The sequence below is a fragment of the Prionailurus viverrinus genome, unplaced genomic scaffold (genome assembly GCF_022837055.1).
Source record: "Prionailurus viverrinus isolate Anna unplaced genomic scaffold, UM_Priviv_1.0 scaffold_48, whole genome shotgun sequence".
Lineage (NCBI taxonomy): Eukaryota > Metazoa > Chordata > Mammalia > Carnivora > Felidae > Prionailurus > Prionailurus viverrinus.
In genome coordinates this window covers 3133626-3161260 of record NW_025927611.1, presented here as the reverse complement: position 1 = coordinate 3161260, position 27635 = coordinate 3133626, and the positions used below count along the sequence as shown (strand labels likewise).

The following is a 27635-nucleotide window of genomic DNA, read 5'->3' as shown; positions in this document are numbered from 1 at the left end:
GGGTCAGGAGCACGGGCGCCTCGCCTGCAGGCCTTGCGGGGACGGCCATCTGCTGGACGCTCCAGGCCCAGGGCCTGTGACCCTCGGCCGGGCCTCCCATCCCCAGAGCCGTCCGTGCCAGACGGAGTCTCCCTCGTGACACTGCCCTGTGCCCCCAGTAGCGTCGCTGCCTGGTGTCCGTGTTCTCTGTGACCTTTGTGTGCTGTGTCTGTGTTGTGGGCTGGGCGAGCCGGGCCCGGCACGGAGAGTCTGTAACTTCTTTATTTGAAAATACAAACGTGATCTCGTAAAACGTTTTTAAATCGCTATACACACCAAATAAAAGTTAACTTTACACGTTTTGTACACGTACATGAAAACGTAAGTACGCTCGAGGGGGCGCACCCTCCCACACCCTGCACGGAGGGTCGTGGCCCAGGCCGTGCCCGGAGACGCTCGTGCAGACAAGACGGAAGGTCCCGGGGCTTCTGGAATGTTCCCGACCGACTCCATGAGAACAACACGGGGCCACCCGGCACCCAGAAGTCCGCGCACGGCCGGCGACCCCGAGGCAGCTCCTTTGGAGGGGAGCCGTCGGCCAGGCCGCGTAAGTGTCCACACGCCTGAACTCGACGGCTAGCGGGGCCTGCCAGCCAGGGGTTCTTGCACGGGGGTCGTCCCCTCCTGGCCAGGCGGGCACAGGAGCTCCATGGCCACGTGACCCGCTTTGTGTCGAATAAAAATTCGTCATCTCCTACAAATCACTTCACTTTCTATAAAAGACAGCTCAACAATCAAACAGCTTTGACTTTGACACACAAGCTGCCTCGCGTCCAGCCGGCTGGCCCGGACCCCCGGCCGCGGGCGCACGTCACGAGGGCTGTAGGTCGGCGTCGTCGCACGCATACTCGTACAGGTCGACGGTGCCCAGGGCCGAGGGCGCCTCGAAGAAGGGCCTCTGGGCCAGCGGAGACCTCAGGGTGCTCAGCTTCTGGTCCACGGGACTGAGCTCGGCTTCGTACCTGCAAGCAGGAGCTCGTGAGTGTGCTGGGGCGTGGCCGAGGCGGGCGGCCCCCACGAGCCGCCACGCGGGCCGAGCTGTGGTAGGCCGTCCGTGAAGTGCCCGTGGCCATGGGCCGTGGGCGCCAAGGCCACCTGGCGGAACTCGGCGTTGGGCCTGGACGGATGCCGCGACCCCTGGTCGGGGTGACCCATCTGCACGAAGGACTGGGGACAGGACAGGGACGCGTGCCGACTTGCGGTCGGCGTCGTAGCCGACGTTCTAGGCCGTGCCGCGGGCCGGCGGAGAGGAGATCGAAGCGCGCTGCTCCAGGCCACGTGCCTGTCGGCGCAGAGCCCCCCACCGACCCACGACACGCTTACGCGGCCACCGGGTACGGTTACCACAAGAGGCAAGTGCAAGGCCGGTAAGCCCGACGGGGGTCGCCAGCAACACGCAGCGGTATGCTGCAAGTTTCAAACCTCCTCAGGGTGCCTGGGTGCCTCAGTCCGCTAAGTGTGTGACTCTCGACTTGGGCTCGGCTCACGATCTCACAGTTCGTGGGTTTGAGCCATGCGTCGCGCTCTGCGCTGACAGCCAGGAGCCTGCCATGCGTCGCGCTCTGCGCTGACAGCCAGGAGCCTGCCATGCGTCGCGCTCTGCGCTGACAGCCAGGAGCCTGCCATGCGTCGCGCTCTGCGCTGACAGCCAGGAGCCTGCCATGCGTCGCGCTCTGCGCTGACAGCCAGGAGCCTGCCATGCGTCGCGCTCTGCGCTGACAGCCAGGAGCCTGCCTGGGATGCTCTCTCTGCCCCTGCCTTGCTCGTGCTCACACTCTCTCTCGAGAGTAAATCTTAAAACCCCACCTTCCCGACACCCCAACGTCAGGAAGCCCTTCTGTGACAGAAGGCGAGAAGATCCACGTGCTGAAAACCACAAAATATTTTCCGGCAGAAGAGTCGGAGACCCAACTTGGCAGACAGCGCGCACGTCTGCGGATCAGGGAGCGCGGCGTCGCGGAGAGGCCCAACACCTCCACGCCGGGTGAGATTCTCAAACACGAGTCATCGAGACTTCCGTCTGTTTTGTGACAGCACACCTGCACGAGGCCGGTGGCAACGGTTCACGTCGGCCCAGAACCGAGGGGAAGCCACCCAACGTGGGTGACCTGGTGGGGGGTCGCCCGCGGCACAGAAGGGGCCCCCCCACGAGCACGGTGAACGGCACGGCTCTGCCACACCTCGGGCCCGCAGAGGCGGTGTGGAGGGACGTAGGGGTGCGCTTCTGTGACGGCCCGGAAATGCACGACGGCCGGACGAAGGCCAGCACCTGCCAGGGGCCCAGGTGGGGAGGGGTTTGGGGGTGACAGACACACGCCCTGCTGGATCTCAAACTCTCTTGGGAGTGAGGGTCAGGACCCTGGCGGCCCCATGGCCGCCGAACGGGGGGCGGGGGGTGCCTCTCGTACGCGGGCCCCGCTCCTGACCCCGTGTGACCCTGACCCGGGGGACAGGTGGCCCTGAGGGGGCGGGGGTGGGTGGGTGAAGAGCCCTGACGGGAGTAGAGAACCCGTGTGCCGCCTGAGCCTGTCGGGTGCCTGTGTGGAGGCTGGGATGCCTGAGCCCCCCACCGTCTGCACCCCGCACGCCCAGCCACGCTCATGGGAGCAGATGCCCCGCTGATGCCACATGTGGTCAACCCCGGGTGAGAGGGCGTCCATCCGCACCTGGGCCCCGATGCCCCTGTCCCCCCACGGGCCTCAGGTGCAGACACCAAAGACGAGATTCCCCACTGCAGCGGCCCCGTGAGGGTGTGTTGGGTCCCAGCTTCTGAGCTGGCCTCTCAGACCCCAGCCCCGCAGTGCGTCCCCCCTGCCAGGCCCCTCGGGGAGCCCTCCACCCGGGTCACTGCCTGGGCCCCGTTCAGCGTGGTGGGGGGAGGGGGACGGCTCGGCAGGTCACGTCCTGGGGAGCACGCAGCACATCAGGGTGGGCGTGGGGGACAGAAGGGGACAGATCGTGCCCCGGGCGGCAGGCCTCACGCAGCCCCGCTGCAGGGCCCGCTCTGGGCCGACCTGGCTGCCGCTCGCGGGTCCCAGCCCAAGGGGACAGGAGGCAGCACCGAGGGGGCTGTTTCTGGGGAGGGGGCGGGTGGGCACTCGCTCCCGGGTCCCCACGTGGCCACAGAGCCTGGGGAAGGGGCCTCGCGGTGGAGCTCTGCTGGGGCGGGGTTTGTGTCTGGGCCGCGCGGCCAGCGCGAGTTCCCTTTCGGGTTGGGGACACCCGCAGCTGCCTTTCCCTGCCCACGGGGTCCCTTCTCGTGGGGGCAGACACTCGTCACACGGATGTCAGAGGCCCCACCGGAGCCAGGGGGCGGCCCCCGGGAGTCGCCGGCTCTGGACGGAGCCCGTCCGGGGTCGGGCACGTGTGGTTTGAAAGGAGGCGCCCGCCGGCCGCTCGGCACCCGCGTCCGCCCGGCTGTCCCCGCGTCCCCGCGCGCACACTCACTCACCCGTCCTCCCACGGCTCTCCCGCAGCCTCCTCAGCCACCAGGATGTCATACTCCTCAGCCGCGTACTTCTCCCAGTCGGAGAGCTCGGGGCCCTCGCTCTCGCTCTCCTGGGTGAGACACGGGCGTCACGCGGCGCAGACGCGGCCGGCACCCCACGCGCTCCCTGCCACGCCTGCCACGCTCACCCTGAGCAGGGACACCTGTTCCTTCTGCTCGTGGTCGAGGTATTTCTCGATGTTGAAGAAGGTGTCAAAGAACACGTTGGCCAGTTTGCAGTTTTTCAGATCGTGGAGCGTGATTTTCCCTGCGGGCCGTGAAGCGTTTTCAAGACGGTTACTCCTGGGGGCGCGTTCATGAGGGTCCGTCGGGGGGTACGCGTCCTAACTCGCGGAGAAACTGCACTTTGTGACACAACTGGGCAAAACACACACGCGCAAGAGGGTCCCCAGTGTGGATGGACGGCGGGGGGGGGGGGGGGGGCAGCAGGGACCAGAGGCCTGGGGTCCTGAACACTCACAGGAGAGGGTCCCCGGTGTGGATGGACGGCGGGGGCGGGGGGGGCAGCAGGGACCAGAGGCCTGGGGTCCTGAACACTCGCACGAGAGGGTCCCCGGTGTGGGCGGACGGCTGGGGGGGGTGGGCAGCGGGGACCAGAGGCCTGGGGTCCTGAACACTCACAGGAGAGGGTCCCCGGTGTGGGCGGACGGCTGGGGGGGGTGGGCAGCGGGGACCAGAGGCCTGGGGTCCTGAACACTCCCACGAGAGGGTCCCCGGTGTGGGCGGACGGCTGGGGGGGGGGGCAGCTGGGACCAGAGGCCTGGGGTCCTGAACACTCGCACGAGAGGGTCCCCGGTGTGGGCGGATGGCTGGGGGGGGTGGTGGCAGCAGGGACCAGAGGCCTGGGGTCCTGAACACTCGCACGAGAGGGTCCCCGGTGTGGATGGACGGCGGGGGGGGGTGGGCAGGCAGGACCAGAGGCCTGGGGTCCTGAATACTCGCACGAGAGGGTCCCCGGTGTGGGCGGACGGCTGGGGGGGGGGGTGGCAGCAGGGACCAGAGGCCTGGGGTCCTGAACACTCGCACGAGAGGGTCCCCGGTGTGGATGGACGGCGGGGGGGGGGGGGGGTGGCAGCAGGGACCAGAGGCCTGGGGTCCTGAACACTCGCACGAGAGGGTCCCCGGTGTGGGCGGACGGCTGTGGGTGGGGCAGTTGGGACCAGAGGCCTGGGATCCTGAACACTCGCACCAGAGGGTCCCCGGTGTGGGCGGACGGCTGGGGGGGGGGGGGGGGCAGCTGGGACCAGAGGCCTGGGGTCCTGAACACTCGCACCAGAGGGTCCCCGGTGTGGATGGACGGCTGGGGGGGTGGGCAGGCAGGACCAGAGGCCTGGGGTCCTGAACACTCCCACGAGAGGGTCCCCGGTGTGGGCGGATGGCTGGGGGGTGGGGGCAGCTGGGACCAGAGGCCTGGGGTCCTGAACACTCGCACCAGAGGGTCCCCGGTGTGGATGGACGGCGGGGGGGGGGGGGCAGTTGGGACCAGAGGCCTGGGGTCCTGAACACTCACACCAGAAGGTCCCCGGTGTGAGTGGACGGCTGGGGGGTGGGGGCAGCTGGGACCAGAGGCCTGGGGTCCTGAACACTCGCACGAGAGGGTCCCCGGTGTGGGCGGATGGCTGGGGGGTGGGGGCAGCTGGGACCAGAGGCCTGGGGTCCTGAACACTCGCACGAGAGGGTCCCCGTTGTGGGCGGACGGCTGGGGGGGGGGGGCAGTTGGGACCAGAGGCCTGGGGTCCTGAACACTCACACCAGAAGGTCCCCGGTGTGAGTGGACGGCTGGGGGGGTGGGCAGGCAGGACCAGAGGCCTGGGGTCCTGAACACTCGCACCAGAGGGTCCCCGGTGTGGATGGACGGCTGGGGGGGTGGGCAGGCAGGACCAGAGGCCTGGGGTCCTGAACACTCCCACGAGAGGGTCCCTGGTGTGGGCGGATGGCTGGGGGGTGGGGGCAGCTGGGACCAGAGGCCTGGGGTCCTGAACACTCGCACCAGAGGGTCCCCGGTGTGGATGGATGGCGGGGGGGGGGGGGGGGCAGCTGGGACCAGAGGCCTGGGGTCCTGAACACTCGCACGAGAGGGTCCCCGGTGTGGGCGGACGGCTGGGGGGGGGGGGGGCAGCAGGGACCAGAGGCCTGGGGTCCTGAACACTCACACCAGAGGGTCCCCAGTGTGGGTGGACGGCTGGGGGGGGGGGTGGGCAGTCGGGACCTGAGGTCTGGGGTCCTGAACACTCGCACGAGAGGGTCCCCGGTGTGGATGGACGGCGGGGGGGGGGGGGGGCAGCTGGGACCAGAGGCCTGGGGTCCTGAACACTCACACCAGAGGGTCCCCGGTGTGGGTGGACGGCTGGGGGGGTGGGCAGGCAGGACCAGAGGCCTGGGGTCCTGAACACTCCCACGAGAGGGTCCCCGGTGTGGGCGGACGGCTGGGGGGGGGGGGGGTGGGCAGCGGGGACCAGAGGCCTGGGGTCCTGTGTGGCCCGGAATGGGTGAGAGGACGCACGTGGAGGAGGAGCGCAGGAACAGAGAGGAACTCGGCCACCAGGGGGCGCCCGCCACCCACATCTCGGAGCCCGGCTCGCAAGCTGCGGCCAGGACCCCGGGATGAGGGGCAAACACAGCGAACACCCCAAGACCGTGTTTCTTCCGGACACGGAAACACGAGACTAACGGCGGCCTCACGGCCCGGGCACAGCCTCCCTCCGTCCGTCTCAAGGTGCCCTGGGGTCCTTCCTCGTGCCACCGCGGGCCTGCCCGTTGGTCACGGGCTTCTCAGCTGAGGGGTGTCAGGGGGCTTCTCAGCTGAGGGGTGTCAGGGGGACCCCCCTCCCCCCCCCCCCCCGCCGACTCCCTGGCCGACCCCGCGGTGTGGGCGCCAGGGGCAGGGACCGGAGCCGGTCGGGGCAGGGGCGGGGAGGGGGGGGGCCGGTGTCCACGGTGCCGTCCCACCCCGGGAGTCTGGGCTCCGTCTCGCCAAGGTGGGACACGCGGGAGACCCAGGGTCAGGGACATCCACCTTCCCGACGCGGGCGGGCGGGACGGGGGTCCTCAGCTGACAGCCCAGGGCCCCTCCCAGGTGAGGGCTGAGGGGACCCTGGGGCCTGCGCGAGGGCGCCGGAAGCGAAGCCGCGGGACCAAGGGCAACAACAGCTCCCCCTGCCCTGGGTGGGGTCCTGGGATGTGGTTGGTCCGAGCCCTCCCCGAGGCCCCGCCCACCGCGTCACCGGCTCGGGGCGGGGCCGGCCGGCTCGGGGCGGGGCCGGCCGGCTCGGGGCGGGGCCGGCCGGCTCGGGGCGGGGCCGGCCGGCTCGGGGCGGGGCCGGCCGGCTCGGGGCGGGGCCGGCCGGCACCAGAGTGGGCGTCCCTCGCATCAGACGGCCTGTCCTCCTCCGCGGGAGCCTCTCTCACACGGGGGCACCCCGCGTCACACGGGGATGTCCCTTACATGGGGGACCCGCGCTCAAGCGCAGTTGCCCGCACCTGGAGGCGTCGCACGTCGCAGGGAGAGCGGCCCCTCACTCGGGGTCCCTCACACAGCAGGCATCAGCATGACAGGGGCACGTTTGCTCCCGCGGCGCAACGTCCCCCAAGGGGGGCTCCCCCATACCGAGAACATCCCACACGGGTGGCCCCTCACAGGTCCCAGGGGTCCTTCCCTCACCCAGCAGGGGGCATCCCGTCTCGGGGGAGGGACATGTCACGCTACAGGGGCATCTCCTCACACACACGGCGGGGGGGGGGGGGGGGGAATCTCATAGGGGTGGGGTCTCCTCACACACGGGGGGGGGGGGGGGGCGGATCTCACACGGGGGGAGGGGCATCCTTTCCCACTAGGGGCAGCAGCGTCTCCTCACGCGGAGGGGGAGGCCTTTCCTGACACACGGGGGGGGGGGGGGCATCTCACTCACGGGGGGGGGGCATTTCCTGACACACGGGGGGGGATCTCACACGGGGGGGCATCTCCTCACACACGGGGGGGGGGGCGGATCTCACACGGGGGGGGCACCCTTTCCCTCTAGGGGCAGCAGCGTCTCCTCACGCGGGGGGGGGCCTCTCCTCACGGGGGGGGGGGGCATCTCCTCACTCACATGGGGGGGGCATCTCCTCACTCACGGGGGGGGGGGCATCTCCTCACTCACGGGGGGGGGGCATCTCCTCACTCACATGGGGGGGCATCTCCTCACTCACGGGGGGGGCATCTCCTCACTCATGGGGGGGCATCTCCTCACTCACATGGGGGGGCATCTCACGGGGGGGCATCTCCTCACTCACATGGGGGGGGCATCTCCTCACTCACATGGGGGGGGCATCTCCTCACTCACGGGGGGGGGCATCTCCTCACTCACGGGGGGGCGCATCTCCTCACATGGGGGGGCATCTCCTCACTCACGGGGGGGGCATCTCCTCACTCACGGGGGGGGCATCTCCTCACTCACATGGGGGGGCATCTCCTCACTCACGGGGGGGGGCATCTCTTCACTCACATGGGGGGGCATCTCCTCACTCACATGGGGGGGGCATCTCCTCACTCACGGGGGGGGGGCATCTCCTCACTCACATGGGGGGGCATCTCCTCACTCACGGGGGGGGGGCATCTCCTCACTCACATGGGGGGGCATCTCCTCACTCACGGGGGGGGGGGGGGGGGCGGGGCGGATCTCACTCGGGGGGAGGGGCACGCTTTCCCTCCAGGGGCAGCAGCGTCTCCTCGCGCGGGACGTTACCTTCGCTCTGGGGCTTCACCAGGTCCAGCATCTGGCACAAGCAGTCCTCGAAGGGCAGGGCCTCGATGGCCATGCTGTCCAGCCTGCGGCACTGCTCCTCGTAGAAGTACTCCAGCTCGAACATGGACAGGGCCCCGTCCCCGTCCAGGTCCATGCAGCGGAACCAGTACTCGATGCTGTGGTCACGGCAGGTCAGGGCGAGCCTCCGTCGGCCCGGCCGGCCGGGACGCGAGGACCCTGCTGGCGCCCGCGCTCGGGGACGACCGCCCCCCCAGGGCTCCCCACCGCCGTACCCAACAGACCGCGCGACAGCGCCGAAACGCGTACCTACCTGGTTGGAGTTTTTTTGTCTTCCTCCGAGATCAGAAACCAGACAAAGTCGGCGTAGCTGATCTTTCCCTCCTTCTGTACTTTTCTGCCCCTGGGTTCCGGGCCGAGAGCAGCGGACGAAACGGGGTCAGGGGGAAGCGGCCTGAGGCGGGACGTCCCCGCCCGCCCCCCGCCGGGAGTGGGGCCTGGCGTTTGGCCCCGTCCTGCACTTGGCTCCCGCCGGGGGAGGCCCGAGAGGACCCGCGCCCCCACCGGGGGGGGGGGGGGGGGGGAAGGAGGGGTTACCCTGCGACCACGGATGGGGCAGGGGTGGCCGCGCGGCCTTGGTCACGGCCGCCGCGTGGCCTCCGATGGCCCTACTCCAGGGCTCCCTCAGATGCCCCGGGCCTGACGTGACCCACCCACACGGGGCCGTCCTCAACCACCCCTCGCTGATGACCTCTTGTGACAACAGCGTTCGCCCCCTTCTGACCTCACGTGACAAAGACGTGCGTCCCCTCGTTTATGATCTCACATAACAGACGCGTGTGTGTCCCCTCTGCTATCACGCGACGGACCTACGTCTCCCTTTCCCATGAGCTCGTGTGACAATGGCAAGTATCCTCCCTTACGTGTGACCTTGCGTGACAACAGCACGTGTGTCCTCCTCATGACCTCACGTGACAAGAGCACTCACGCTCGACACAGGACAAGTTCACATGAGGCAGCGAACGAGACAGAACGGGACACAGGGCTCAGAACACGGGCCGCAATCACCAGAAAACCCAAGAAGCGGTGGCTGTGACACGTACCTGGTCACCGCCCCTGAGAATATCCTCTCGATCATCTTGGTGGACAGAGCTGTGGAAACGGAATCGGGCCGTGAGCAGCGGGCGCACGCCCGCGGTCACGGCCCGACCTCACGCGAGCGGGGCCGGCCGGGCGGGCTCGGGTCAGGAACGCCGAGACCCGGGCCGGGCGGGGGTGCCACAGAGGGCCCGAGTCCCGCACGTGTCCTCCCCGGGGTGCCACCCAAGGACGGAGCCCAAATCCAAGCCGCGAGGGTGGAAAGCCGACCCGGGTGCTCCGAGAAGAAACGCGCTGGGAAGAGCACAACACGTGTCTATTCCCGCTTCCAGGTGCCCCGACTCCCAACTCTCTCCCTTCGTGATCAAAACCAAACGCGTCCGGCTGACCCCTGACAGAGGGGAGGTGACCACATCGGTCAGCGGAGGTGCCGGGCCCGACCCGGCACTGAGCCGGGAGCTCCAACAACACACATTCATCCTCTCCCAGGGCTGCTTCCTCCTGAGGCCTGTCTCCTGGGCGTGTAGACGCCGTCTTCTCCCCGTGTCCTCACGCGGTCACCCCTCTGTGCGTGCCTGTGTCCTCGTCCCCTCTTCTCGTAAGGACGCCAGCCCTTATGGGATGAGGGCCCACTCGACCGACCTCACTTTACCTTAATCCCCTCTTTTTAAAAACCCCACCTCCACTGACAGGGCCATTCTGGGGTCCTGGGAGGCGTGGCTCCAAAAACAAATTTGGGGGGTGCCCAGAGCAGCCCATTCCAAGCACCGTGTCCCCAAGACAGGGAAACGAAGACAGCGTCTGTCCACGTCTCCCATTTCATGCTACGCCGATGAACGTCGCCCTGATACGAAATGACCGGATGCTACAAGAGGCTCAACTGTGTCTCCCCAAAACACACGCCTGCATCCTGGTTCCTGGCATCCGGACGCGGGTCCTTAATTGGCAACAGGTGTTTGCAGACGTGACTAAGTGAAAGACCTGAAACGAGGTCACCCTGAATGACCAAGGTGGCCCTAAAGACAATGAGCGTCCTCGTAAGAGACAGAAGAGAGACGCAGACACAGAGGAGAAACCATGTGAAGGCGGAGGCAGAGACGGGAGGGACGCGGCCAGGAGCCCAGGAATGCCTGGAGCCTCAACAGCTGGAAGAGGCAGGAAGGACCCTTCCCTGGAGCCTCTGGAGGGACTGTGGTCCTGCCCCGCCTGGACCTCAGCGGCTCGGCCCCGCCAGGATTTCACCACCCTTGTCCCACGCGGGCCGCGAGCTCACCATGGTCATTGTGCCGGGCCAGGTCCTGGGAATCGATGAGAAGGTCGTGGTCCGTGTCCAGCTCCCAGAACTTGCAGTAAATCACATAGAAGTGCTCGTACGAGAAATACTCTGTCAGCTGGTTGATGTCTGCTTCCTCTTCCAAGAGCGCCACGTTCTGCCAAGACAAACCCAACAAACCTGCTACCCTCCTCTCGGCGCGATCCCCACGGGAGGGGGCCCCTCGTGGGTGGGACCGCCGGGCAGCTCACGTCACAACAGGCCCGAGGGGTGGGAGCACGGCACCCGGGTCAGGAGCCCACCCAGGCGAGGGTCCGGCCCGAGACTCGGCGCGGCTGCCGCTGGCTGTGAGAGGCAGTCCTGCGGGCGTCCATGCTCTCACCGCTGCGGCCTCTGGATGAGGACGGGTCAGCCCTGTCCTCGTTAATGTCCACACGTCCGCAGAACCCGAGTGAGGAGGGCACCCCGCACCCCAGTTCCCACGGTCCTGCAATGGATGCTGGGAGGTCACTGGGTAGACGGTTGGGTAGAGGGTGGAGGATGAAGAACGGAACAACAGAATGATGGAAGAACGGTGGAGGGAGAATGGAAGGGTGGAGGATGGAGGGAGGGAGGAGGGTCGGCGGATGGAGAGATGAGGGAGGAGGATGGGTGGAGGAGGGTGGAGGAGGGATGCAGGGTGCATGGAGAAGGGTGGAGGATGGGTGGAGAGGGTGGAGGAGGGATGGAGGACCGCCTAGGTTGGATGGAGGAGGATGCAGGAGGACGGAGGAGGGTCAGAACGCAAGATGGCAGACGGAAAGGCAGGTGGGTCTGAATAATGGGTGTACGTAGGCCCTGCGTCCCTGCTGGCCGGCCGCCTACCTGCAGGAACGTGCTTCTCCGGAGCTCCGCACACGTGATCCTCCCCGACCAGGACCTGTTGACGGTGTAGAAGATCCTCTGTATGACCTGCGGGGGAAAGACCGTCAGCAGAGCGCCCGGACCCCCGGCGACGCAGGACCCCGTGTCTCCGGCCGAGGTCCCGCCCTGCATGTGCCCGACAGCCGCGTCAGGGATGGGCACGCTTCTGGGTCACGGGGAGGCGCCAAGGGGGCCCACGGGGTCTGTCCGCCCACTAGCAGCGGCCCGGCCCGCTCAGGTGGGTCCGTGCGGGCGACGGCGCACCTGAGCTGGGATGGGGCTGTGGGCAGGACTTCCCGGAAGGCCAGGAGTCCTCACGGCGCGCTCAGGGAACGACCCGCTCTGACCACGTCCACAAACACAAGTCACCACCGGGTCGGGAGCATCAGCGGGAGGCCAGAGAGGGCTGCACACCAGGCTCGGCTCTGAATCCCAGACGGGGACGGCCTGTCCTCACCTGTCCTCACCCAGGACATCCGTCACCTGTCGTCACCTGTCCTCGTCCCATGACATCCCTCACCTGTCTCACCTGTCCTCGTCCCAGGACATCCCTCACCTGGCCTCACCTGTCCTCGTCCCAGGACATCCCCTCATCTGTCTCACCTGTCCTCGTCCCAGGACATCCCTCACCTGTCGTCACCTGTCCTCATCCCATGACATCCCTCACCTGTCCTTACCTGTCCTCATCCCAGGACATCCCTCACCTGTCTCACATGTCCTCGTTCTAGAACATCCCTCACCTGTCCTCATCCCAGGACATCCCTCACCTGTCCTCACCTGTCCTCGTCCCAGGACACATGTCACCTGCCTTTGTCCCAGGACATCTCTCACCTGTCCTCACCCCAGGACATCCCTCACCTGTCCTCATCCCAGGACATCCCTCACCTGTCCTCATCCCAGGACATCCCTCACCTGTCATCACCTGTCCTCATCCCATGACATCCCTCACCTGTCCTTACCTGTCCTCGTCCCAGGACATCCCTCACCTGTCTCACATGTCCTCGCCCCAGGACATCCCTCACCTGTCCTCATCCCAGGACATCCCTCACATGTCCTCACCTGTCCTCGTCCCAGGACACATGTCACCTGCCTTTGTCCCAGGACATCTCTCACCTGTCCTCACCTGTCCTCGCCCCAGGACATCCCTCACCTGTCCTTGTCCCAGGACATCCCTCACCTGTTGTCACCTGTCCCCGTCCCAGGACATCTATCACCTGTCCTCACCTGTCCTCATCCCAGGACATCCCCTCACCTGTCTCACAGGTCCTCGTTATAGGACATCCCTCACCTGGCCTCACCTGTCCTCGTCCCAGGACATCCCCTCATCTGTCTCACCTGTCCTCGTCCCAGGACATTCCTCACCTGTCTTCACCTGTCCTCGTCCCAGGACATCCCTCACCTGTCGCCACCTGTCCTCATCCCAGGACATCCCTCACCTGTCGCCACCTGTCGTCACCTGTCCTCGTCCCAGGACATCCCTCACCTGTCCTCACCTATCCTTGTCCCAGGACACCTATCACTTGCCTTTGTCCCAAGACATCCCTCACCTGTCCCTGCCCGTGAGGACAGAATGTGCGTGAAGGGTGCACATACAAAGCTTGTGCGTGTTCGGCACCCAGCGTCCTTGGTTACCACTCACAACTGCGGTCACCTTCCCTTCACGATGACCCCTATGCCAGTGACAGGGGAACCAGGACAGGATGGCGTGTGGCCTCCCCAGGCAAACACAGAGCTCCTCTCGTGCACATCCCGTGTCACAGAATGCGCGTGTGTACCCGGCCAGAAAGCCCACCTGCACGCTGGGCTCAGGCAGTGGGGAGAGGGAACCCGCTCGGGAGGGGAGTGCTGGCTGGTGGGCGGGCGAGGGCCAGGCCCTTCGTCCCAGGCCGCCCTCTCATGTGCCCAGGGGCTGGGGACAGGGCCGGGCAGTGAGTCCCCTGCCTCCCGGGCAGGCCGGCCCCTGGCCACGACACTTCAAAGAGCAGGTAAGTGCCGTCCCAGAGCTGAGACGTCCTCCCAGGCTCAGCGGCCCCAGCCCAGCCCTCTCCCGCCCAGGGAGGGAGAGCAGACAGGTCTCGGGGACGCCCCCGCCCTCGTGCTAGAGTCTCACTGCTGGACGTGTGGCAAGACCCGCGAGGCGCTTCCCGCGCTCGCGGTGCTCCGTGCCCACAGACGGGACCTCCGCCTCTCGGTGCCCCTCGCCCGGGACCCACTGGGGAGACGGTGCCAACACCTTATTCACAGGTGAGAGACCCGGGGTCGGAAGGGCCACGGCCCAGGCACCCGGGGGCAGCGGACTGTGTCCGTGTACTCACGGTGGTGATGTAGCGGGAGTGGAACTCAGACGCCTCCTTCAGGAAGGCCAAGCCCGGGTGCGTGTTCACCACGTCCTGCGCACGTGAGACAAGACAGACGTGGGGGACACGCACCGTGCCCGCCGAGCCCCGGAGCCCGTCTGCCGCGTGCCCACACGGCTTCTGCACGGACGCCCGCCAGGCGTGGCGGCGGTGTGAGCGTGTCGCTGCCTCACCCACGGGCTCGGAGACCACGGCCGGTTCCCGGGAGCCCACACGGCACCTGTCCCCAGCAGCTGAGACCCGACGGCACAAACACGGAACGGCCCCCACGCAGCGGCACGCATGCGACACCCTCACTTCCAAGCAGCACCCACGGGAGCCTTCAGGTCACGTCTGCGGGGATAAGTGCGCTACCGGGAAGGGCTGCGTGGAAAATGCCGCAACGCGAGAACCGCCCAGGCTCGAGGACCGCGCTCAGGCTGCGCGACGCCCCGCACGGGCGTGGAGGGGAGGGGAGGGGAGCCGAGTGCTGCGTGCGGAGGACGTTCTGGAATGCCACAGCCTGTGCCTACGCCGCAGGGGAGCCCGCCAGGGGCCGGAGTCCCCCCTCCATGGCCCCGCCACTCACACACGCTCGCACCGCGCAGGGCACGCGCGGTCCCGCCAGCGACGCGGGCTCGAAGGGGCGGGTCCCCGAGCCGTGTGTGTGGAACGCGCTACCCTGAGGAAAGGGAGCCCCGTCTCGCAGCTGGCACGCGGCGCGGAGGCAGGGGCAGAGCCGTGAGGAGGGGAGAAGGTGCCTGCGGCGCAGACGTGGGCGCACCTGTAGGAAGGGGACGAAGTCCTCCTGCACCAGGTAGTTACAGCCGGGATTCATGAGCAGGTGGACGAACTTGGCCGCGTCGTCGTGGCAGTTCTGGAGGATCCTGCAGCGACAGAGGACATGCCGGTGGTCCCCCCACGCCACGTCCACAAGGCCCCTCCCAGACGCGGGCGGCGGATGGACGCCGGGCCCCCCACCCTGGAGGCCAGCCCCCTGCTCTCGCCATCTCGGCCGCAGGAGCCCGGGCCCATGACGTCCCCCCTCCCGACACCCGCCCCCGGCGCTCCTGCCTGGGACTCACTTTCTCCACATGGCGACGAACTTGTGCACGGACACGGAGCCCGTGCGCTCTCCCCCGGCACTGCAGAAGAGCGGTCCCTTCCAGTACAGCGGGCAGCCACAGGCCTACGGGACGGGGGCACAAGGCGGTCAGCCACAGGCCTACGGGACGGGGGCACAAGGCGGTCAGAGCCTCCCGGGCCCCCACCATGGCCACCACACCCCACGCTCCCACGGGGATGCAGCAGACAACTTCTGCTGCGCCAAGACCCCTCTGGAAGCCCATGAGCCAGCACATGAGCTCCAGTGAGCCGCGAAACACACGGCGTGCGTCCTTCCCTGTGCACCAGGGACAGCATCTGTCACATCGGGTGACGGACGGGAAGGCAGCTCGAGGACGGGGAACGGACCACCCCCTGACCAGCACACAGTCTACCGGCAGGCAACCAGCAGGTGCCCAAACTCTGCACGTCTAGAAACACCTCATGATAAACACAGATGATAGGACAGACAGCGTAAATTAGGAAGGGCTCCGAATTGCAACAGTGAAAACGCCGTCGATTGGATTCACCAAACGAGGACTGACAGGGGCGTATGGCCCGCGTAGCAGCACAGAAGCCTGAATGCCAGCAATCCAAGCTCCTATTGCAAAAAAGCAAACAAAAGAAGAAACACAAAACAGGCAGAAATGAAGACGAAAGAGAGCAAATATCTTAATACGGAAAATCAGTAAAACCGAAAGTCCATTCTTTGAACATCTAAAAAAGACTGTAACGCCCCTCAGAAAAACTCATCAACTACTAAAGAAAACACAAGTTACGAATGTCCGCTGTCATGGCAGTTCCCACACGCGACAGAAAGGCAGGAAGCGCGTGACACCAATGACTTCACGCCAACACGTGCCACAGCTTTGGGGACACGCGCAGACTCCCAGATCCAGGGGTCTAACCAAATGGACACAAGAAAAGGTCTGAACAGTTCTATGCAGCTGCAAAAAAACAAGCCTTAACTCCAAACTTTCCCACAAGGAAAAGTCCGGGCCCCAAAAGTCCGCCAATGAGCTTGTTCAAATATTTACGGAAGAAATCACATGCACCACACACAAACTCTTCCAGAGACTGAAAGTAAGGGGCATTTGGTAATTCTCATTATGAGGGCTGCACATATACTGACGTGTGTCAGGAACGCAAGGAGAATTAGGAGCTGGTTATCCATCGTGATCAGTAATGCAGAAATGCCACAGAAAACGCATCATGAACCGACTGAACTCGGCCATTAAACAAACAGCGATGAAGAAACAGCACACAGAGAAACTAAGAACAGAGACGTACCTTCTTCTTTTAATGTTTTTTTTGTAATCTCTACCCCCAGTGTGGGGCGCGAACGCACAGCCCCGAGACCAGGAGTCACGCACGCCACAGCCTGGGCCAGCCAGCTGCCGCGGGAACACTTACCGCGATGAGGGGAATCCACACAAGGCCCGCGGCTCGCGTCACGTGCCAGGGTGACGCGTGCAGGCCCCGTGCCTGAGCTGGGACCCAAGCCAGGGCACCAGTGCTGCAGGCCGGCCCGGCCAGGCGCCGTGGCCGGAGAAGACAGGCCGCACAGGAGGCCCCAAGAGTGTGGAAGTCACAAACGTGTGGCAGGGCGTGCGGGAACGCGGAGGGACTCAGAGGGCAGTGAGGACGCGCCCGGGAGGAAGCACAGCCACGTCGCCAGGCGCAAGCACCATGTCCGCGAGGCTGTTCTGCACCCACACGCTGGCAACCGGAAAACGAATTCATCCGCAGCGCCGTGTGCGAAACGCGTCCAGAAACCCGTCAAGCACGCACCCCACACGGCGTCACGTGTGCACAGAGCCGGGCACAGATCTTTGCCGGGACACCGAGGACCCCGTGCCGGGCTCCCGCGGTGGACAAGCCGAGGCCGGTTCCCGGAACGAGCGACCCACGGGCCCGACGCGAGGCCAGCAAGCACGCAGCGGGTGTCTGTGGGACAGGGAAGCTCCTTCGAAGCTGCTGCGGGGACATGGAGGGCTCTGCAGGCTTACTGCTGAGTGACGTGCGTGACCTGGGTGCATCTGGGCCAAGAGGGACCCGCCGGCCGCAGGGAACAGGGTGGGGAGCAGATCGGACCCAGCAACGGATCCCGCGGTTCGGGGGCAACGAGTGGGCTCCAACGGGAGTGCCGCGCCACCGGGAAAGCCGCCCTCAGCTGCACCACGAGCAGCGTGCGACGGGTCCCCGTCCGGAACGGGACCGCCACGGCCGCAAACTCTCCGCGGGAACACGGGACGAGCGGGTCAGCCTGGCTCCGGGGCCGCGAAGACAGACTCCCCACGCGGGACGCGGAGCACCCCTGGCCCCAGAGGGAGGCCCGCGTCAGCTTCACGTCAGCACCATCTGCCGGGAGATGCCGTCGAACGAGGGAACGGAACCCACTGGCGGCAACGTGAGCGTCTGACCAGAGCCACGGGCGGCATGTTCCGGAAGGGCCAGTCGAGGGGCCAAAGGCCACCGTGGCAGCGCGTCAGCCCGAACAAGCAGTCACTCTGAGAACGGGACGCACACACGCCCGTGCGCCTGCGAACACGCGCTCCGCCTCAGGGCTCGTGACACAGATGCCAGGAAGCGTGTGAGGAGGAATCAGGGCGGCCCGCACGGAAGCGGCCAGGTGTCCGCGAGCAGGGCCCTGCACGAACGCTGTGCACACCCACTCCCTTGGGGGTGCTGATTGGAGCTGGATCGCGGAGGAAAGCGCGGGGAGCACACTTTTGGGTGATGGGTTTTGGGTACCCCCGAGCCAACACTGCCTGGTGCAGGTGTCGAGGCATTGCACGGAGGCGACGTCGCACGGAGGCGACATCGCACGGAGGCCACATCGCACGCAGGCGACATCGCACGCAGGCGACATCGCACGGAGGTGACATCGCACGGAGGGGATGCAGGGCCGCCCGAGTCATGACAGGTGATGGAGCAGACCGTTCAGAAGAGGGCTGGAGGGCTGACAGGGAGCGGCCGGAGGGAACTGTCCATGGTGCCAGGAACATGTGGAGGCTCGCTCTAGGTGGTGGCCACGCGGATGTAGGGACATTCGCGGTAGTCGGGACCGGGGCTGACGGCCCCGAGGCGTCTCCCAGCTCCGTGAGGCCGTCCCGAGGAGGTCTGCGCCCACGAAGCTCTGCGCTCTCCTGTGAGGGGGGCCCTCCGCGCACGCGTTCCAGGTCGTGCCGGCCTGTCCTGCTGCCAATCAGCCCCGCAGCCAGAAGGTTGGTCCTCAGGCGCTGGCCGCGGCCAACACCGCCCCTCAGGACGCTCTGTTAACTTTCTGAAACGAACGGCAGCCGTCACCTCTACGACGCCACCAACAGAAAACCAGCTTATGAACAAGTCCAAAGAAGAAGACGTGTCACGTAAGGAGACCTTGTGCTTCTTATCAGCTTCATACAACATACGCACGTGAAGATTCACCGTGGTAGGGTGCACGCAGGTGGCCGGTCACGTGTCTGTCCCCACAGTCCGAAGAGCCAGGCCGCGGCCAATGTGGCGTACCCCGCCCACACCCAGCCAGCCCCACTCTGCGTCCCTTTCGTGGAACGTGCTACACATGGGACCACGCCACCTGTGGCCTTTCGGCCTGGCTTCCACTCAGCATCCTGCTTGTGAGACACGGCCCTGCTGGGGCGAGCGTGAAGTCACGGACCAGGAGCGGTCTGCGCCCTGGCTCCCGGCACAGCGCGTCCGGAACCTCAGTCAATCCCCACAGGACAGGGTGCCAGGTGCACCGTCCGCGCCGACGCCGGGTGCTTGGCTGTCGCTGCTGACGCACCGCTCCTACGTGCCTTGGGGCGTCCCGGCCGACGGGCGCGCCTGTTGTTTGCAGGTGGCCCTGGGTGGCCCTGGGGGGGCCGGACAGCAGGAAGGCTGAGCCAATGTGAGACACCTGGGCCGTTCGGCCCCACGCCATCCTCTGGGGCGGAGCGCACCTGGACGCAGGGGCAGGGATGCATCCCAGCGATTCCGGAAGCCTCCGTGAAAGTGAAGGTGACGGCTGGGCAGCTGCTGGGTGGTGAAGACACGTGGGCATGGAGGCTCCCAGCGCTCACCCGCTGGGCTGCTTCCTCTGTCTGTGTAGCTTCACCCTCCCGCAGGAAGGGGCCGTGGGAACCCCCGGGTCTACAGCTGGTTGCTCAGCGCAGAGGAGACAACCTGGGATCTGTGCCGGGCGGGTGAAGTGGGCGGTCCTGGGGACCTCGGCCCCTCACCCTGGGGTCTCTGTTACCCCTGCGAGGCGGCCCCGGAACGGACTGGAAAACACAGTGCAAGCTAGTTAATGCCAGATGAGAAAGAAAGAGACGCACGGCACACTGATGCGCGAGACGCCTGTAAAGCCGTGTCTACGAGGAAGCTCACGGCACCGCACACGAACGTCGGTACGGCCACAGCAGGCCGGAGCAGCCTCGTGCACAAAGTGGCGAGAACACGGTGATCCCGGAGGGAGCCGAAGGCAGGGAGCCATCCCGAGAAGGCCGGAAGCCAGTGTGGCCGAACGTGGCCACAAAAACAACCCCGGAAGCGGAATGGGAGTCCTGGGAAAAGATCAGGAAAACCAGGCCGTGTGGCCGACGTGGTTCAGCACGCACACGGGAGACACACGCGCTGGACTGCACGTGCCAGGGCGGCCTCACTACGGCTTCTGACACGCTGGGTCTTAGCCCAGCCAGCTTAGCACCTGACGCGCCTGCACTGACAACGTGGGACGCACGCCCTCAAGTCTCACGTGAGGACACGTCAACGTCCTCGGTCTACTAAGCACACAGAGGAAGGAAACTGTGGTGAGGAAGTCAACGTAACCTTCCCAGAAAGAAACAAGGGTGACCCCAAGTGGGTCTCGTGCAGAATATTCAGGGAGTGAAACTGATTCCAAACACACAGTTCTGAAACACAGACTGGTAAGGAGCGCTTCCCGAGAAAGTGGATGAGGCCGGCTCGACAGCAAAGCACACCACAAATTCCAGGGACGGATGGCGGGAGACCCCAGTCGTGAACCGAGATGAGATTTAAGCCCCTGCGAGCCACTAGAAGCCGGAACCCGAGGGCACGTAAAGCGGAGACAATGGCGTTTTTGATGAACCGGGGTTTATCACGGCTGCTGCCACCGTGGGATGGCCACTGGTCCGAGTCCACGGCTACAGACAAAGAAAGAGCCGCACCAGCACATCAACACGTGCAGGACAGTGCTGCCCAGACGTCAGCGCCACGTCATGACTGTGCACGGTGAAGGCCGGGGGCACGGACGGACGGACGGGGGCCCCCTGAGTGACGGCGGGGGTGGGGGGAATCTGTAGGGACCTGCCCCCAGCACCCTGCATCACAGAGACCACAGCCCACACCGGCACAGGACGGGCGGGCTCACCGCTTCCACATACCCACCCGACTGGGAGCCTAGAACTACACTGTCCACGACACCGTGCGACTCCGTGGGAGGAGGACAGCCCAGTCCCAAGTGCCCACATCCATGCTGTCTATAACACAGTGTGGTGAGGACGACCCAGTCCCAAGTGCCCATGTCCACGCTGTCCATGACACTGCGCGACTCCACGGGAAGAGGACGGCCCGGTCCCGAGTGCCCACGTCCACACCGTCTATGACACTGCGACTCTGTGGGAAGAGGATGGCCCAGTCCCAAGTGCCCGCGTCCATGCTGTCCATGACACCGCACGACTCCACGGGAAGAGGACGGCCCAGTCCCGAGCGCCCGCATCCACACCGTCCATGACACCGCATGACTCCGTGGGAAGAGGACGGCCCGGTCCCGAGTGCCCACGTCCACGCCGTCTATGACACCGCGCGCCTCTGTGGGAAGAGGACAGCCCGGTCCCAAGTGCCCGCGTCCACGCCGTCCATGACACAGCGCGACTCCACGGGAAGAGGACGGCCCAGTCCCGAGCGCCCGCGTCCACGCCGTCCATGACACCGCACGACTCCGTGGGAAGAGGACGGCCCGGTCCCAAGCGCCCAAGTCCATGCCGTCCATGACACCGCACGACTCCGTGGGAAGAGGACGGCCCGGTCCCAAGCGCCCAAGTCCACGCCGTCCATGACACCGCACGACTCCGTGGGAAGAGGACGGCCCGGTCCCGAGCGCCCGCGTCCACGCCGTCCATGACACCGCACGACTCCGTGGGAAGAGGACGGCCCGGTCCCGAGCGCCCGCGTCCACGCCGTCCATGACACCGCACGACTCCGTGGGAAGAGGACGGCCCGGTCCCGAGCGCCCATGTCCACGCCGTCCATGACACCACGTGACTCCACGGGAAGAGGACGGCCCAGTCCCGAGTGCCCGCGTCCACGCCGTCCATGACACCGCGCGCCTCTGTGGGAAGAGGACAGCCCGGTCCCAAGTGCCCGCGTCCATGCTGTCCATGACACCGCACGACTCCACGGGAAGAGGACAGCCCGGTCCCGAGTGCCCGCGTCCACGCCGTCCATGACACCGCACGACTCCACGGGAAGAGGACAGCCCGGTCCCGAGCGCCCACGTCCACGCCGTCCATGACACCGCACGACTCCACGGGAAGAGGACGGCCCGGTCCCGAGCGCCCGCGTCCACATAGTCCACGACACTGCACGACTCCATGGGAAGAGGACGGCCCAGTTAAGATGCACGAATAACACGAGCAGGGACGTCGTCAGGGACGCACAGTTAGAAAGGAACGCGAGGTAAGATGAGGCTGCCGTCAGTCAAGAGGAAACCGTTAAGCGGCCAACCGTGAGCCCTGCCTACACACCCATCACAACGGTGCTGAGCTGGGAACGTGCGTGTCCCCAGAATTCCTACGCGGACGCGTGAGCCCCAGGGCAGGGCTGTGAGCGGGTGGGCCCTCGGGCGTCATTATGTCACGGGGTGGGGCCGCTCGCGTGGGACTGGGGCCGGAAACAAGGTCATGCTGTTTTTCAGGTGCGCCCGGGTGGATACACGCGTGTCAAAGCTCCTCAGACCGCGTGCAGGGCGCGTGAGCCGCGTCGGGCGCTCAGTTACACCTCCAGGAAACCGCCAAGCAGGGAAACGACGGTGCGCTGACACAATAGACGCAAGAGAAGGTTTTCAACGTAATCGTGAGGAAATGAAAATAGAGCTCCGGCAAGTTCACGCGCACACGCACCACAACGGCTGAAAACAGGAAGTGCGGAAGGCAAGCGCTGGCGGGGGTCACGGGAGAGCTGGCGCTCGAGCACCGTGGCCGGAGACGCGCCGTGAACCGCCACTATGCACAGCGGTGACGCTGTTTCTGGTCAAATCGGTCACCCGCAGCTCAGGTCTGAGCGTCTGCTCCCTGACACGTGCAGACGTGTGCCCACGTCTTGCACACGCATGCGTGCACGCACACAAACCCAGGTTTATTCTGGAAGAAGGGAGCAAAGAGGACACGAAAACACAAAGCAGTCATCCAGGAGGCTGGCGGACATTCACGGGAAACCGTAAGTTCGTCTCCCAGTCAGGAAAGGAAGCAGAAACGAACAGCCCAGGGCAAAGGCTCACACGTGCCGACTCGATAAAGACTCTAAAAAACGAAACGAGATGAGAAAAGCTTGGAAGCAACAGATGCACGCGCTACACGAGGGAGTGCCGCAGACACAGCACGCATGAGGAGAACCGAGTCCAGAAATCAAGACCACGCACAGACTGATGCCGCCTACGAGACACTAGGAGACAATGACGCTCTCGCGTAAAGCCTGTGCCCTCGAGGACGGGCTCTGGGCCATGCGAGGGGACACACGACCCCGGGTTCCCACATGGTCCAGAGGAGGCAGCGAGGGGCGTGACGATGGGAGGAGGACACTTGTCAAGGTGGAGACCCGCGAACCCCAAACGGGGCCAGACCCGCCACACAAGGGGGGACCACGCGCACGTCTCGCTGAACCGCCGTCGCTGAAGCGCCCCAGACAAAACGTCCGCGAGTCAGGAGACACGCACAGCAGCCGGGCCCCGCAACGCCACTTCCTGCGCATCCGACGTCAGGCGTCAGACATCCGCCACCCGAGCCTGGTGACAACACGCGTCTGCAGCCTGGCCTGCTCACCCCTGCTTGTCCCAAGCACACGGACGACGTGAAATGACGCGCACACGTGGTGCCCATCGCAGGGTCACCGCAATGGCCAGCGGCCCCTGTGTGTGTCCCTGCGACGAGGGGGCCGGTGAACGCAGACGGCGGCTTGTGCCCGCGGCTGAGTGCTATGCGTGTGTAGGAAGAAGGGGCGCAGTCCTGGCGGGGCACCAAGTCCAGGGCATCGCGCCAGGCCCCCCTGCTTCCCGCGGGGGCTCCGGGGACGACGTGAAGGTCTGCTTCTTACCACCGACACCGACTTCTTCACCAGCCAGCGGGCCGAGAGAGCTCAGCCCGTGTCAAGCCCAGCGACTCACACACACGTTCACACAGGCTCCTGCCGCAGCCACGGATCGGGCGGCTTGTTCGCCGAGTTCCGGGAGGAACGGGACGGGGCGTGCGGGGCTCGGGCGGGACGGGACGGACCCCGGCAGAGACGCTGACCGCAGGCGCCCGGCCACTGCCGCGGGGCGAGGAGCCCTGGCGTGCAGCCGGGGAGCTCGGCGAGGGCCAGCGATCGACACAGGCGAGCCTGCGCCAGAAAACTCGGACGCGTCCCAGAGACCGACTCCGCGCGAAGGGAAGTCTCAGAGGTTTCACGACGCGGGAAGCGCAAAGCTTCGATGTTGGAAGCAGAGTGGAGTCAGGCGGGACAACGGGCCGAGGCAGAGACGAGGCGCTCACTCTGCACCACACGCCATGTGACACGGGGATGCGCCGTGCTCGAGGGCGCTCGTTAGGGTTTTGCCAGCTAATTAAACATTTCGGCGTTCACAGCATTTCTAACGTGTTCAGTCCCGGGACACGGAGTAGTGGTCTCGCGATCGTCTCCGTTTCCCAACACGCTTACGGCGCCCCGCAAGCGAGGTTTCCACGCCTTGACGGACAGGTCTTAACGGTCCCAGTGTCACTTCCGCCGGACGGCACTGCCTGGCTTCGGCTCACACGGTCGGGGATGTCCGTGGTCCCACGCTACAGGCAGAGCGAGAACCGCCTGGACGGACGAGCCGCGAGCGCCAACACAATGTTCGGCGAAGAAACACCCTCGTGCACAACACCGTGCTGTGTACCTGAGAAAGGTATGAAATTAGACACGTGTGAACTTTCTCACGTACGTACGTCTTTCACGGCACGCGCATCTAGGCGTAGAGATGTGCCGAACATCGGAACACGAAACAAGCAGCAGGTAAACCAACGCCGTGAACACTGTTCGTTCTGGGTGCAGGAAGACCACAGAGGTGAAGACGCATGGACAGAATCTGTACCTCCCTGAATACGTCTGGCTCTTTGGTCTGGACCTCAGAAGCACGTGCTTTTACCAATGTTTGAAGGAGCCAATCGCCTCAGGTCATGACCTCGCACTTTCGAGAGTTCAAGTCCCATGTCGGGTCCCGTGCTGACAGTGTGGAGCCTGCTCGGGATTCTCTCTCTCTCTACCCCTCCCCGACTCACGTTCTGTCTCTCTCAAAGTAAACTTAAAAAAAAAATTTAGTTTAAAAAATATAAAAAGCCAATCCCCAACTGATCCTCTAACACAAGTGTAACCCGAACGTCGAAACCACACAAAGGAATCACGAGAAAAGTACAAACAGGACCACCTACGAATATAAATAAACCAAAATCAACAAGAAAATACGAGCAAACAGAATCCAGCAACATATAAAGAGGACTATGCACCCAGACCGAGTGGGAAGCACCCCAGGAATGCAAGGTGGGTTTAACCACGGAAAATCAGCTCACGGAATACACGGTCTCAGCACAAAAACCGTCTCAGCAGATTCAGAAAATGCATGTGAGGAATTCAACGTCCTTTCCAAATAAACACCACACGCCAGGGGTGGCAAGAGACATCCTCAGCCTGACAGCGGTACCTGTGAGAACCCCACGACCAAAGTCGGGCCTGATGCTGCTGGAAGAGCGGATATTTGCCCCTCTAAACCAGGAGGACTGCCCACGATTCCGCTGGTCTCTGGTGCCACACGGGACGCGCTCGCACAGCAGTCGGACACGGTGAAGAAGCGGGCCACATCCACACGCGGAAGGAAGGAGTCAAGCTACTTGCACGTGTGAAGGACGCGATCGTGCGCATGTGAAACCCTGGTGACTATGCCAGAGCAGCACTGGAACTAATCCGTGAGTCTGTAAGGGTGCGGGACACAAGATCGATGCACAGTAATCAACTCCATTTCTACACACTTGCAGTGAACAAGGTGAACATTTAGAAAACAATTCCAGTCATACAAGTATCAACAACAGTAACGTGCTCCAGAAGAAATGTAATAACAGATGTGCAAGGGACACTTGAAAACCACCAAACGTTTCTAAAAAAAACGTAGAGATGTAAATGAACAGAGAGACAACCTCTGTTCGTAGACCGGAGCGCCAACACTTCCCGAGACGACGTACAGATTCCCAGTGACCCTCGTCAGATGCCTGCTGGCATCTTTGTAGAAACCGAGAGGCCGGTCCTGAAATTCACACAGAGCCTCGCGCCGCCTGAAACGTCTTGAACGCGAAGACTTGGATGTGCTATGCGGCCCTGTTCAGAAACCTACTACAAAGCAACTAATCTAGACAGTGTGGTTCTGGCACGAAAACAGAAACACAGGGCCACGGGACAGGATCAGCGCCCGCTAATCAACCCGCATGTGACGGTGCACTGATTTCCAATGAGGGAGACGAGACCAGTCAACGGGGAAGGAAGGGTGTCCTCCAGCAGTGGCAAAGGGATCCCTGGATTTGGACACACACAGAGATGACGTTTGTGGGTGCCCGGCTGGCTCAGTCGGTGCACTGTGCAACTCTTGATCTCGGGGTCGTGCATTCGAGCCCCACACCGGGGGTAGCTGTTACTTAGAAATAAAATTTAAAAAAACAAAAAAAGATGAAGTTGTGCCCCGACATCATTGTATACAAAACTCAAGATACATGCATAAGTAAAACTGTAACACTCATACGAATATAAACAAAAACCCTTCACGACTGAGATTTGGCAGTAAATTCTTGGCTAGGACCCAAAAAGCACGACCAATGAAGGAAAAAGTACATAAAATGAAATTCATCAACACGAAAGGCTTTCTGTGTGGCACAGGACATGACCTAGGAGGGGAATATGCAGCAAGGGAGCAGGAGGAAACACGTTTACACCACGTAAGTGATGAGGGACGCGTGTCTGGACACAGAGGCTCTTAATATTCACGCTGAAACAACAACCACTTGAGACACGGGGCAAAGGCCGTAGACACGCGTGGGTCCAGAGGTGTGCATACGGGCAACACACGCGTGAAACAGGGTCGCGGTCGTCAGTCCTCGGGGAAAAGTGCAAGCCAGACCCACAACGAGGCCCCAGCGCACGCACGTCTGCCATCAGAGAGACGGCTCACGCTGGCACGGGAGCAGCGGCACGGGAACCGCACACACCGCTGGGTGCCACGAAACCGTGCAGGCGGTCCGGGAGAGGTTTCGTGGCTCCACAAGCATCGGGCGGCGTTCCCACGTGACCCCAGCCACGCAAGTCCGGGAGAGAGGTGTAGGGTGTGCGGCGACCCTGGACCCGGCGGGGTCACGTCTGCACGCATCAATGCTCCTGGAACGCACCGTGTGCGGACACACGGGGCCGCGGAAGCGCACACAAGGCGGCAGCAGCTCGGCCGAGCCACCACCTCACTCCACGGGGTGCAGGCGTGGACCGTGGGCCGGTGCCACCCGCTCACAGGAACGGCACCCTGGACAGGGAGAGACACGGGGTCGGAGGGGCCGGGGAAGGCGTGCGCAGGGCCTCTGGGCGCCGGGTCCCTAAGACGTGCACACGTTCGCACCCGCTGACCCCGGGAGGGCATCCACACACACCTGGGTTCTCCCGCGTCCGGGACTACCGTTCCGACGACGTGCGTAAGCAGGACCCCGAGCCGCGAGCCCGCGGAGGGGCTGAGGAACGTGTGCCGCTCTCACGCAGGGGCACCCACCTTGGCCACGCGGCCCATGTCCTCCACGGTGGCCCTCTCGTGCGGGAACTGGGCGAAAGTCCGCTCGATCTTGGCGATGACCGCGTCTACGTTCACGGTGTCCCGGGGACGGCCGCGAGGGAAGTAGAAGGCGGGGATGCTTTCGCTGCTGGCGGGCGGCAGGGGCTCCTCCTTCTTCGTCTGAACCTGAGACAAAGCAGACGGCAAGCCCGTGAGGACCGGGAAACGTGCGTGGCCTCAGCTAACGTGACGAGCGGAGCCAGTGGCTCTAACGAAGTGCACCGAGCACCACAGACCCGACGTGCACAGACGACCGCACACGCTCCTGGGGGTCACACAGACCTGGATTCAATGTGCACACAGGACCACACACACTCCCTGCGGGTCACACAGTCCCGGACCCGACATGCGCACAGGACGGCACACACTCCTGGGGGGTCACACACACCTGGACTCAATTTGCACACAGGACCGCACGCGCTCCCTGTGGGCCACACAGCCCCAGGCCCGACGTGCACACAGGACCGCACACGCTCCCTGTGGGTCACACAGTCCCGGACCCGACATGCACACAGGACCGCACGCGCTCCCTGTGGGTCAC

General features: G+C 64.7%; 1 protein-coding gene across 3 annotated transcripts in view; it reads right to left on the bottom strand.

Annotated features, from left to right (window-relative positions):
- Positions 1 to 243: 243 nt before the first annotated feature.
- The window catches only part of PPP2R3B (protein phosphatase 2 regulatory subunit B''beta), a 56801-nt gene continuing 29409 nt past the window's right edge, over positions 244 to 27635 (bottom strand). For 2 of the 3 annotated variants that reach the window (XM_047847399.1, XM_047847400.1), the window contains exons 2-13: positions 27035 to 27220; positions 14985 to 15088; positions 14684 to 14786; positions 13879 to 13953; positions 11525 to 11611; positions 10661 to 10817; positions 9393 to 9441; positions 8603 to 8692; positions 8272 to 8447; positions 3676 to 3794; positions 3491 to 3597; positions 244 to 1001 (exon numbers count right to left, since the gene is read on the bottom strand). In XM_047847399.1, the coding sequence (XP_047703355.1) occupies positions 851 to 1001; positions 3491 to 3597; positions 3676 to 3794; positions 8272 to 8447; positions 8603 to 8692; positions 9393 to 9441; positions 10661 to 10817; positions 11525 to 11611; positions 13879 to 13953; positions 14684 to 14786; positions 14985 to 15088; positions 27035 to 27220 (1404 nt within the window). In that variant the 3' untranslated portion in view covers positions 244 to 850. Of the gene's footprint in view, positions 1002 to 3486; positions 3598 to 3675; positions 3795 to 8271; positions 8448 to 8602; positions 8693 to 9392; positions 9442 to 10660; positions 10818 to 11524; positions 11612 to 13878; positions 13954 to 14683; positions 14787 to 14984; positions 15089 to 27034; positions 27221 to 27635 lie in introns of those variants that run through there. The other variant, XM_047847401.1, reaches the window with a different exon arrangement.